The sequence below is a fragment of the Peromyscus californicus genome, unplaced genomic scaffold (genome assembly GCF_007827085.1).
Source record: "Peromyscus californicus insignis strain IS unplaced genomic scaffold, ASM782708v3 Scaffold_7__1_contigs__length_154581171, whole genome shotgun sequence".
Classification (NCBI taxonomy): domain Eukaryota; kingdom Metazoa; phylum Chordata; class Mammalia; order Rodentia; family Cricetidae; genus Peromyscus; species Peromyscus californicus.
The window spans coordinates 48,184,263-48,196,515 of NW_026294595.1; the positions used below are offsets into that span (position 1 = coordinate 48,184,263).

The following is a 12,253-nucleotide window of genomic DNA, read 5'->3' on the forward strand; positions in this document are numbered from 1 at the left end:
TCTTACAAGGCAGTCTATAACACTCAGTGCTTAGAACCTGAAGCATTGTGTTGCAATTATTAGCCTTTTCATAAACACCCATCTTCCCAAACAACATGGTTTTCTTCAAAGCATGAAGCAGGGTCATGCTGAGAAGCAAAGGGTCCTGAATGTGAACTTGACAAGTACCTGTGAAGAGGGAACTATGTAAAGAGGGAAGGGCCTATGGGGCACCAGGAGCTCTGACCCAGTGGCTGAGGCCTATAATATAAGCTACTACAGAGGCTGAGGGAGAAGGGCGGTAAGTTCAGCCACCAGGGCCACAGAGAAGAGGGTCCCACTTAGAAAAGGGCCTCTTCCCCTGGCCCCATCAGCAGACTGGCCAGGCAGGGTCAGAGGTCTGCAAGGATGCCAAGGCTGCTGGATGTACTAGGGAACTTCCATGGTCCATTTGCAAAGAAGTTCAGAATCAGCAACATGTGACCCAGGCTTTTAGACTTCTACAACCTACATTAGATTATCAACTTAAAAAAAAAAATCCTTCCTCGACGAGTGTGGTGATGCCTGCCTTTAGTCTAAGCTCTCAGAAGGCAGAGGCAGGTGGATCTCTGAGTTTGAGGCCAGCATGACATACATAGAGAGTTCCAGGGCTACAAAGAGGGACTCCAACTCAGAAAACAAAAAACATACAATAAAATCCTTCCTTTGTCATAATGAGAAAAATACATCTAACAAACATATACAGTATCAAATTTAAAAGTAACAATTGGGCCAGCGATAAGGTTCAGTGGGTGGAGGTTCTTGCCAATAGGCCTGACCCGAGTTGGATCTTCAGAACCTACATGGTGGATGAGGAGAAAGGATCCCCGAAAGTTGTCCTCTGGCCTCCATCTGTACTCTACGGTGCACATGCTTCCCAAATAAATAAATAAATAAATAAATGTTGGGGGAAAAACTCACCACATGTTGTGCTCAAAAACTTTGGCTGGATCAGTTAAAATCCTTGACCCCAGGGGGGCCACTGGGTGGGCACCACTCTGGCATCTGTGTGGCACTTTCCCTTGCCTCAGATGACAAACATAATTTCTCCAAATCATATTCATCCTAAACAGGACCTGCAAAGTGACAAGCAGTTAACTAATTAGTCAACAAGGATTAAAACAGTTTGCCAAAACCAAGCAAAGACATAACAGAAAAAGAAAGCTACAGATGAATTTCTTTGACGAACATAGATGTAAAAATTCTCAACAAAATAGTTGCAAACCAAATTTAGGGAAGCAATAAGAAGATTATACATTAAGACCAAGTGGGCTTCATCCCAAAAAGGCAAATTTGGTTCAACATATGTAAAACAATAAATGTAATACAGCATATAAATAAACTTAAGGACAGAAACCACATAATTCTTTCATTTGATGCTGAAAAGGCATTTGACAAATTCCAACATGTGCTCATGAGAAAAATTCTGGAGATTTCAGGAATAGAAGAACATGACCAAAGTAATAAAGGCTATCTATAGCCAACATTATGGTAAATGGAGACCAGCTGAGAGCATTTCCTCCAAAGTCAGGGACAGGACAAGGATGCCCACTCTCCCTCTCTAATTTGATAGAGTGCTTGAAGTCTTTCTTAGCTGTAGCAATTCCACAAGACAAAGGCATACAACAGATAAATATAGGAAAGGAAGAAGTCAAACTACCCCCACTAGCAGACAACATGGTTCTTTACTTAAAAGACCCTATTGAGTCCCCTAGAAAACTCCCAGACCTGCCGGGCAGTGGTGGCACACGCCTTTAATCCCAGCACTTGGGAGGCAGAGCCAGGCGGATCTCTGTGAGTTCGAGGCCAGCCTGGGCTACCAAGTGAGTTCCAGGAAAGGCGCAAAGCTACACAGAGAAACCCTGTCTCGAAAAAAAAAAAAAAACAACAACAACAACAACTCCTAGACCTAATAAACACCTTCAATAAAGTTGCAGGATACAAAAATCAATATTTTTTTTAAAAAATAGATTTGACATATCACAAATATGTACTCTCAAAGAAAGAAACTAGGAAAATATCCCATTAAAAATTCCCCCCAGATTAAGTATTTAGGAATATATCTAACTCAAAAACAGAAAAGATCTGCTGCAGATCTACTTCTGAAAAAGAAAGTCACAGAGATACTATATGACAGAAAAACCTTCCATGCTCCTCTATTGGCAGCTAATATGTGTATACTTTTAAGAATGGTCAATAATACTGTTGCAAATACATTTCCCCATACAACACACGTGTTTCAATTCTAGCTCAAGAGATGAATCATTAGTTGAAGCTGATGTTGATAATTCAAGTTTTAAAGGCTATGCCATCGCACGTATATTCTGGTGAGCACGTCACTCTCACATGTTTATAGAAAAGTGTTCAAAAGACACCTCAGTGCACAGTGTGCTGCTGGTTGGCAGTTCACCTGCTCCTCACAGCACTCAGCCTACTGCTGTGACCAGTCCATAGAAACAGCACTAGGTAACATGTATGTAACAGGCACCAAGGCAATCAGAGGTGCCATTAGACATAAAACCACAATGCAGTGAACACCCTCTCTACCCTGCTGAAAATGAACTTCAGAATGTCAAAAACATCTCACTATACTTTCACGACAATTTTCCAGGGTTCTCCTGTTGGGGTGTCGTCAGGCAGTAAGAGGCTGGCCGGCTCCAGAGAGCAGCAGCCAGTGCTGGCCCCAGCTCTGGGCTTGTTTCCCTACCACACACCGCTCCGCCTTGACCCTCATGAGTCTTTGTTCTCTCTACAGTCAGCACTCCACACAACACCAACACAACTCTACCTACAAAACTACCTTTAGACCTTTCCGCATTGAATATATTCATAAAATAATGTTCTGTATGCCAAAGAGCAGAAACTGATGACACCCACCAAGACAGGTAACTCATGCTCAAAAGTGCAAAATGATACAAAGTACGCTTCCCACCCAGGAAAGCCGAGTCTAAATGTGACCCCCACCCTTCCAATGATCATGTGACACTAACCGCTGTTCAGAAAAGGCAAAGGCAAAGTTTCCCTCACTGCAAATGACCACACACAAAAAGACACAACCGGACTGGCTATGAGCAAAATGTCAGGAGTGTGTGCCTTGCAGGCTGCTGGCTGGCGGACAGAGCTTCGCATGGCCAGGGCCTGAGCAAGTGGCGCTTTCCTTGTTTAGGCAGCTGCTTCTTTAATTAACCACACAGACATCCAGTTCTTTCATTTCTTTATCATATTTAATAGCCACATCTGGTGTTACACTGCTATTTATCTTCTAAATGAAAAATATCTAATAAATCTAACAGAAACATAAAAATATTTTAAGTACATAATTTTAATGTATTTAAACTCCTCAACCTAAGTTGCTAGCTTCTAGAAGCAGAGCCCTGCTATTTGTGGATTGTTCGACTGAATGCATAAAAATGGTACTTATTTGACATGAAGGAATGAAAAGACCTCATAGATACTGAAAAACTAAATGGATATTATAGACAATTCTTTACTCATTTATTTATGGGATAAATAACTTTGAAAAACAACTCACCTACAATAAGTTTCTAACACATCACAAATAAAAAAAAAACCTAAGCAGGCCTCAACGTATGAAATGAGTCTATAATTTAAATAAGAACAAGATCAAGATGACTAACATACACACACACACACACACACACACACACACACACACACACACACACGCACATGTATGTAAAGAATAAATCAGAAAATGCAAGTGTTGGCAAGGATAGGAGGAACCTGGAAACCTTACACGCTGCTGATAGGATGTAAAATGATGCAGCTGCTATGGAAACAGTAGAGTGAACTTCCCAAAAATTAGACCCAGAGCCAGGGATTCCATTTTTGGGTATATATGCAAAAGGAATGAAAGCAAAGAGGGACCTGAAAGGATGTCTGTATGCTCAGATTCACGGTGGCACCGCAGACAGACAGCCAAGTGGCCTGAAGTGGTCTCTGAAGGAGAATAAGAAACACCCACACTGTATTTTGACCGGGGCTACACTACGGTCGGATCCTAAAGACAATTAAGGGAAACAGGACAGTCACAAAGCACACTGTGCCTCCTAGAGAAGGTTCCTAGAGCAGGCAGACCCACAGTGATGGAGCAGAGTAGTGCTTGCAGAGGGGAGGCCAGGGAGCTCAAATGTCTAATGGGCACGGGTCAGAAAATGGAAAACGACGTGATGTCAGGGTGAACGTTCAGTTGTATGGAGGAGGAGCAAATCTAGAGAGCTAATGCACAACATGGATTTTTAAAAGCATGTGTTCTTTCCATGTATGGAGATGACATGATGAAATTCAATACTTTCTATGCTAACCTAAAATTCAATTTTAAAAAGTACATGTTCACACATACATACACACACTCACACAAAGGGTAACGGAGATTTCACTACATATGTGCAGCGATATGAAAATGTCTTACTGCACACCTTAAAGATACACAATTTTCAAAGGAAGCTAGTCAGATATGGTGGCACATGCCTAGAATCCCAGCATTTGGGAGGCTGATGTAAGAGTAGCAAAGGTTTATGGAAAGCCTGGTGAAACTCTGTCTCAAAAAGCAAAGTAAAACAAAACCCACGTCCCCAACAGACAAATACATACAAAAAACAAGAACAGAACAAGGTCGACTGAGAAACCAGTGCAGTTTCCATTGGGAAGACGAAAAGTCCTAGAGATGGGTGCTGGTAATACTTGCACAACATGAATGCCTAATGCCTGTAAACCACACTCTTAAGAAGGATTAAAATGGTAAGTCTTCTTTTAGGTATATTTTCCCACAATAAAAAACAAACAGCTTTCCTACAATGAGAGCTGAAGGCCCACACATCCTCACTAGTGAACACTAAACATTTAAGAAAAAAAACAAAACAAAAAAAACAGTACCAACAGCACAAAACCCTACAGCAATGAGAACACTTCTCAGCTCCTCTTTTGAGACGAGCATCACTGGGAGAATTAAAATGAGTCTGTATGAAAAAAAGGCTTGAACATGGCCACATCATTATGGTACAATTTTCCCACTGATGGTGCTTCCCATTAGATTTTCAGGTTACAAAGAATTTGCTAGGAATAAAATTTGAGGACATCTAAGAGGGAAAGCCTAGGCGAGCGCTTTCTGAGCATTTCTTATTATACTTTAATTGCTGAGGCTGATATAGTCATGAGCTACATAGCAATATGCTGGTTAAGGACAAATTGCATATAGTAGTTTCTCTAAGATTACAGTGGAAAAAAAGATTACAATGGAAAAAAAAAATCCCCACCACCTAGCATTTTACCACACCTTTCCTATGTGCAGATAGACAGACTGTGGCATTACAGTAGTCATGGGAGCGGTACAGGAACATTGTTCATAGGTTTATTATCTAGCAGGATCGGCTACAACATACAGCTTAGGTATAAAGGGAGGCTATAGCATCTACACTGGTAGCACTCTGTCACGTGCACATAATAAATTATCTACCGACATGCTTCTCAGAAGGTATCCTCATCGTTAATGAACTATATTTAGTTGGTGACACTCCAGAGCAGAGAAATAAAGCAACAAGACCTCCACACAGCCTGGTTACCTATTTTGAGCTCTGTTTACTTTTGCAGCTGGAAATGTGGTTGCAACCCTTCACTTAGCTCAAACACATGTGCCACATCAAATTCTAGCCCATATCACCAAGTGGCATTTCTTTTCCTTCTTCTGTCCCATTTTCCGCTCAGCATCCTGCAGCTGAAAATGGGCCGAAGCAGTCATTAAGGATCAGAAACCCAGGAGGGCGAGAATGCTCACACAAGCATCAGATTGACAGTGTCACCACCAATAGCATTGATTACGCTTCCAAGATCACAGAGGTGTACTGTGATTAGCCAACAGGTTCCTGACAGCGCTAGGTGTAGGCAGGTGTGGTGGTTTGAGTGAGAATGGCCCCTACAGGTTCATATATTTGAATGCTTCATCACTGGAAAGAGGCACTATTTGACAGGATTAGGAGGTGTGGCTGTATTGGAGGAAGTATGTCACTGAGGGTGGACTTTGAGGGTTCAAAAGCCCATGCCAAGCCCAGAGTCTCTCTCTTCCTGCTGCCTGTACATCTGGATGTAGAACTCCCAGCTACCTCTCCAGCACCATGTCTGCCTGCATGCTGCCACACCCCATCATGATGATATGGACTAACCTTCTGAAACTGTAAGCAAGCCCCAAATTAAATGTTTTCCTTTATAAGAGTCATAATGTCTCTTCATAGCAATAGAACACTAAGACAGTAAACCAATACATGAAATGGCTTGGGTCCAGTAAAGAGTATGACAAGCTGAGGACAAGATGGTTTTGATGCCCACTGGCCAGTGGCCAGCCACTGGGCCAACCACCACCATCACCACATTGAACTTAGGTACAGAAGCAGCAGCCCTGACTGGAAAGGGTAGCTTGCAGGAAACAGCTTGCTCCAACTCACAGCTTCTGCCAAATGTCTTGCCCTCTGCTAAAATGTATCCCCCTTTTCAGTAATCCATACAACTGCAGACTCATACCAACTACAACACAGTCTACTGGAATTAAAATGTACATAATACACCTAAAAATGCTTCCCATGCCGTGTGTGTGTGTGTGTGTGTGTGTGTGTGTGTGTGTGTGTGAGAGAGAGAGAGAGAGAGAGAGAGAGAGAGAGAGAGAGAGAGTGTTTTACTGGGGATTAAATCCAAGGTGTTAAACAAGGACTTTACCTCTGTAGTCCCAACCACAAAAAGAAAAGCTCTTCTGAAATAACTGTAAACTTTATGCTTGTCAAACAATAGTTTATGTACTTTTTTTTTTTTTTTTTTACTAAAAAAGGAAGGTTTTAGTTAAAGGAAATAGTCCATTATATATTTTGCAAATTGGAAAAAAAGGAATTAAAGCACCAATTCCAATTTATCTTTCATGCGAGTCTCAATTAAAGAAAAAGTTAAGTGTGTCGGACGTTAAGGGACCGCTCCTTGATGCCCATGTAAGACCCCAGGACAAACTCTATGAATGCTCCAGCCTTTCACACAAAACAGGAGTGTTCATGGGAAAGCTGTGCATACCCTCTCTCTAAGTTTTAGTTTGGTTTACTTTTTTCTTTGGTGCATGTATGTCCATGTACGCGTGTGTTTGTGTGACTCTGTGTGTGTGTGTGTGTGTGTGTGTGTGTGTGTGTGTGTGTGTGTGTGTGCGCGCGCCCCCGTGTCCATGCACACTCACACAAAGGATAGGGGAGAACACTGGGTGTCTCTATCACTCTCGAGACGGCTTCTCAAACCCAAAGCTCACTCCTGGTTTGCTGGCTGCCCAGCGGACTTCTGGAATCCCTGTCTCTCTCAGCAATGGAGCTCCAGGCACACATGGCATGCTTGGCTTTTCATGTGGGGCTGGAGGACTCACACAGATCTTTAAGCTCGCACTGCAAGTGCTCCTACCCACTCGGCCACCTCCCTCCCCCACACTTGTTCTTTGAGGTAAGGTCTCTGTCAGGCCAGTGAATCCCAGCGATCTGCACACTGCACCCTCTGCACACTGGGATGAGAAGCACAAGCCACCACGCCCAGGTCTCTTTGACATGAATGCTTAGAATGAACTCAGATCCTCACGCTTAGGTGACAAGCATTGTAGTGACAGAGCCACCCTCCCCACCCACTTTATTTACTTTTTAGTTTTTTGAGACAGGGTTTCTCTGTGTAACAGTCCTGGCTGTCCTGGAACTCACTCTGCAGACCAGGCTGGCCTTGAACTCACAGAGATCCACCTGCCTCTGCCTCCTGAGTGCTGAGGTTAAAGGCGTGCACCACCACTCCCCGGCTCCAGCTTTATTTTTGTTGTGCTGAGGACACTGGGTACAAAGCGGAAAGCCAGGGCCTAAACCCTTCCTCCACTGCATTTCCTCTAGATTGTTTATAATACTGAATACACTAGACAACCCAGGGAATAACGATAAGTAAGTAGTCTGTATGTGTTCAGCGCAGATACAGCCCCCATCCAAAATGTGTTTGTTTTGTTTTTTGGTGTGGTGTTAGAGATTGAACCAAGGGCCTCACACATTCTAGGCAATTGCTCTACTACTGAATCTTAGCCCTTCCCCGATCCCCACCACCCTTTGAAAACTCTAAGAGGTCTCTCTAGGTTACTCAGGCTGCACTTAAAACCAGTCTGTAGTCCAGGCAATCCTTGAACTCCAAATACTCCATGAACTTCCTGGACTACCAGGCCAAGCTCCAAATATTTTTAAAGATTTATTTATTATGTATACAGTGTTCTGCCTGCATGTATGCCTGTGCACCAGAAGAGGGCACCAGATCTCATCATAGATGGTTGTGAGCCACCATGTCATTGCTGGGAATTGAACCCGGGTCCTCTGGAAGAACAGCCAGTGCTCTTAACCCCTGAGCCATCTCTCCAGTCTAGCTCAACATATTTTTAATCACAATTAGTTGTAACCTCCATTTCCATCAAAGAGTATTATTTGGGGGTGGGGATCAATGAAGGACAAAGGAAACTCATGCTCTGACCTGGAGTAACAAATTAAATATAGTTATGTGTGCCGACTAGGAACTGATGAAATCTTGATTCCAACGCAAGCAGTCTAACTATAGAAGCCATGTTCTACCCTTCTCTCCCTCCCTCTCCCTGCTCTGTCCTTTTTGTTGGGACAGCCTTGATATCCCTATCTATCTATCCATCTATCTATCTATAGCTATATATTTGCGTGTGTCTACATATATGTATATGTAGACACACACACACACACACACACACACACACACACACACACACACACACACACACACATATATATATATATATATATATATATATATAGAGAGAGAGAGAGAGAGAGAGAGAGAGAGGAGAGACACTCCCATTGCCTACTACTTTTGAACCCACATATACCAAAGGTATCCCAGTAGCGATTCTTGAGTTTTCACCCAGTTACTAATCGTTTGTAACTGACTTAAGGAGGACCTTCTCTCCCTCTCTATCTCTGTAGCTTCTCCTGGGCCTTCATCAAACAGCTAACAAAGAATGCAGCTGGGAGTCCCCGCCCGCGGCCAGGAGAGTTTTGGTTTTTTGTTGTTGGGTTTTGTTTTTTTTTTTCCAGTGCTCAAACCTCAAGAGACTCGTATCACGGAAAGAAAGGACCATTTTACCACAGGTTCTTCCACGGAGCAAGCAGCCCAGCTGGGGAGTGGAGGAAGGAAGAGGTGTTAACTTCCCTGCTTTTTAAGCTTGATCCTGACTTAGGGAGACTTCAGTGCTGAGAGGAACCCCAAGGAAACAGAGCAAGAAATCCTGTCTGTGGGAAATTAAGAATTACCCCTGGAGCACTGTGCTGGCTCCAGGCCAAACCTATTTGTAAGACTCCCCAAGAATGATTCCCAGTTGTCTCAGCTCCCTGAAACCCGGGGAGAGAATCCTGCTCATCACATGCTAAATGTCTGCCCACCACTTAAAAGTTAACTCGCCTTCAGAGTTGCCTGGGTTCCAAAGCTCTTTTAAACAAACAGATTACCTCTGTAACTGTTTGGCTTTCTTCTCAGGGGGAAGCTGGTAGAACAGTTTCATTCAGAGGCGCAAACGTCATCTAGACAGAGCTGCACTGAACATCACCTGAGAGGCTAGCATTAATGAGAGGGAATTAAAGTGCGATTGTTGCACTATTTGGAGAGAAAAGCGTCAGGTAAGAAACACTTAAGTATCGACTACACTAAGGCGAAAACTGAAGCTTCAATTAACCCTGGCAATTTCTGAGAACTCCAAGGGTGACCACTGAAGGCAACCGGCTCCGCAACTCACACATCTTGTTTTAATCTTTCTTTGCATGATTATAATTTCGGGGTATAAATAAGGTTATTAGCAAGAACAGAACAACAACAATAATTACAGTAAGTGCTTGCAGAGCACTCTGATCGTGCTATGACGTCAGTCACCCTGCAGCTTCAAAATGGGAATCTCATGGTTAGTGTTTGCTCTCCAGGGCTATCCTGGGAGGTGGCATGCCTTTTCCCACAAAAAGGGAAGCTGCTAGAACTCGGGAATAAGAGAATAAGTTAGGGATTTCAGGAAAGCCCACCAATCCAAAATATCTGAAGGAGTTACTATTTTAATCACTCTGGGAGTGCCATTATAACACTGTGCTGGCTCAGAATAAAGCTGGTTTAAACTCATCCAACTGCCATTTTACATGTCTATGCTACAGGAACATTTGGAAGTATTAGCCAGTTTGGTGGGCTGATAAATGGTCCTAAGGCACAAGCACGCTCATCTATTAGCAGCCATTACAAGTGTGATAAAAGCTCACGTGGATAAGATCCTGAAGCCCCGCCCTGCTTTCCCATCCCCTGTAGAGGTTTCTGTCTTTAGGGATACTAGATAGCAGGAGACATTTGTATCCATATGCACGATTTACTTGGTCATGTCTGGGCTGCCCTTATCAGTAAGACTGTCCTAGCTGAGAATAGAATATTATAAAATTTCCAGCCATAAATGCATATTAGATCTAAAAAAACTTGAGCTATATCCTCAATGAATAAAAATGTCCAAATGGATGTATTTCTACAAATTTAAAGTAAGACAAGATTTACACAGGCAGCAGCTCTAACACTGTGACAGTTCTATTTTAAAGGATATAGTTGCTGTGGGGGGGGTCACATTCAGAATCCCAGCACTTAGAAGGCTGAGGCAGGAGGATTTTAAGTTTGAGACCAGCCTGAGCAACACAACAAGTTCCAGGGCAGCTTGGGCTATACAAGGGAGACCTCATCAAAACAAAGCAGAATGCTGTATAATTTAGACAATAGTGTAGGAGAAGCAAGTGTAATACAGTACTAGAGCACAGAAGAATGAGTGAGTTGGGTAACTGCCTGTGTCTCAGAGGACTGCCGGATACCTCCGGTATTTGTGTTAAGCAAGGAAGAACGAGTAGGGGGTGGAGAAGACGGCTCGGTGGTTAAAATACTTGCTGTGCAGGCATGAGGACAGGCGTTCAGATGCCCAGAACCCAGAGAGAAAGCGGCAGCTTCCCTAGAACTCCAGCCTCAGCAGGTGGAGCCGTATTAGCCTATTTGTTTTCTGCACTCGTAACTGCCTTAAGCTTGACTCTATACTATGCTCCGTTAAGGCCAAGCCCATTCATATAGAACATGAGTGGTCTCTTAGCATTCTGCTTCCCAGGAGAGGCCTGACCCCTCTGAAATCTCATGAGCAGTCTGGCCACATTTCTGTCGGCATTCCAAACTCCCAGAGCAAGCTCTACTGAGCCTAAACATATTGGTGAGCTCTGAGTTTGACTGAGAGACCCTTCCTCATTGAATAAGGTGAAAACCTAATTGGGATTGGTTCCTGACATCAACCTCTTGCCTCTACGTGCATTTGTATGCACATGTGCTCACACATATGCAAGCATGCATACACACATGTATATCACATATACACACACATGGAAAAATAGAAAATAAAAGTAAGGGATAGCCAGGGAGATGAAGGTAAAAGCCAAGGCATTTCAGGTAAGGATTGGCATGCAAAAAGCAGGAAGACAGGAAGAAAAGAAGGAAGAAAGGAAGGAGAAAAAAAGAAAAGATGGCTGGTGAAACCAGATCAGTAGGTAAAGGCACCTACCACCAAGCCTGAAAACCTGTGTTCAATCCCTGGGCCCTACATGGTGGAAGAAGAGAACTAACTCCTGTAAGTAATCCTCTGATCTCCACACACAGGGACCTGGCCTATGTATGCCCCCCTAATAAATACACAAAAGTGTAATGTAAACAGTGGTAACTGGATGTCTGAAAAGAAAGTTGAGGAAGTAGAGCAGAAAGTAGTCCCATTTTAAAAAACCACAAACTGTTTTTTAAAAAGAAGAATGAGAAGAAAGGAGTTGTGAAGGCATATGGAATATTGGGGGAATTAAAGAGTCACTGGGAAAACGGTGCTAACTGGAGGGACTCTGGATGAGTAGAAACTGCAGGACTATAGACAACAGGCAATACAGCTCTCAGTGTGGTAGCTGAGAAAGCTCACCAGCCCCGAAAGCATCACAGGCAAAGCGGGATCCAGCAGCTGATGACCAGATGGTAAATGGCAGAAACCAAGCTTCTCTCACTGGAGTGGGAGGTCAGAGACAAGGAAGGGGAGAAGGTGCCCTGCTTCCAACAGTCCCAGATTAGAACAGAGGTCATCACCACGAGGTCCTGTTTAGTTTAATATAAACAGATGCAAATACGA

At 43.3% G+C, this 12,253-nt stretch overlaps 1 protein-coding gene across 9 annotated transcripts in view; it reads right to left on the minus strand.

The window, feature by feature from the left end:
• Positions 1-12,253, minus strand: part of Mettl8 (methyltransferase 8, methylcytidine) — a 90,976-nt gene that overhangs the window by 50,423 nt on the left and 28,300 nt on the right. For all 9 annotated transcript variants that reach the window (XR_008215099.1, XR_008215101.1, XM_052724548.1 and 6 more), the window contains one exon: positions 940-1,094. Coding sequence is in view for 7 of the 9 variants with exons in the window: in XM_052724550.1 (XP_052580510.1) it covers positions 940-1,094 (155 nt within the window). In the remaining 2 variants the exon portion in view is untranslated. The remainder of the gene's footprint in view (positions 1-939; positions 1,095-12,253) is intronic.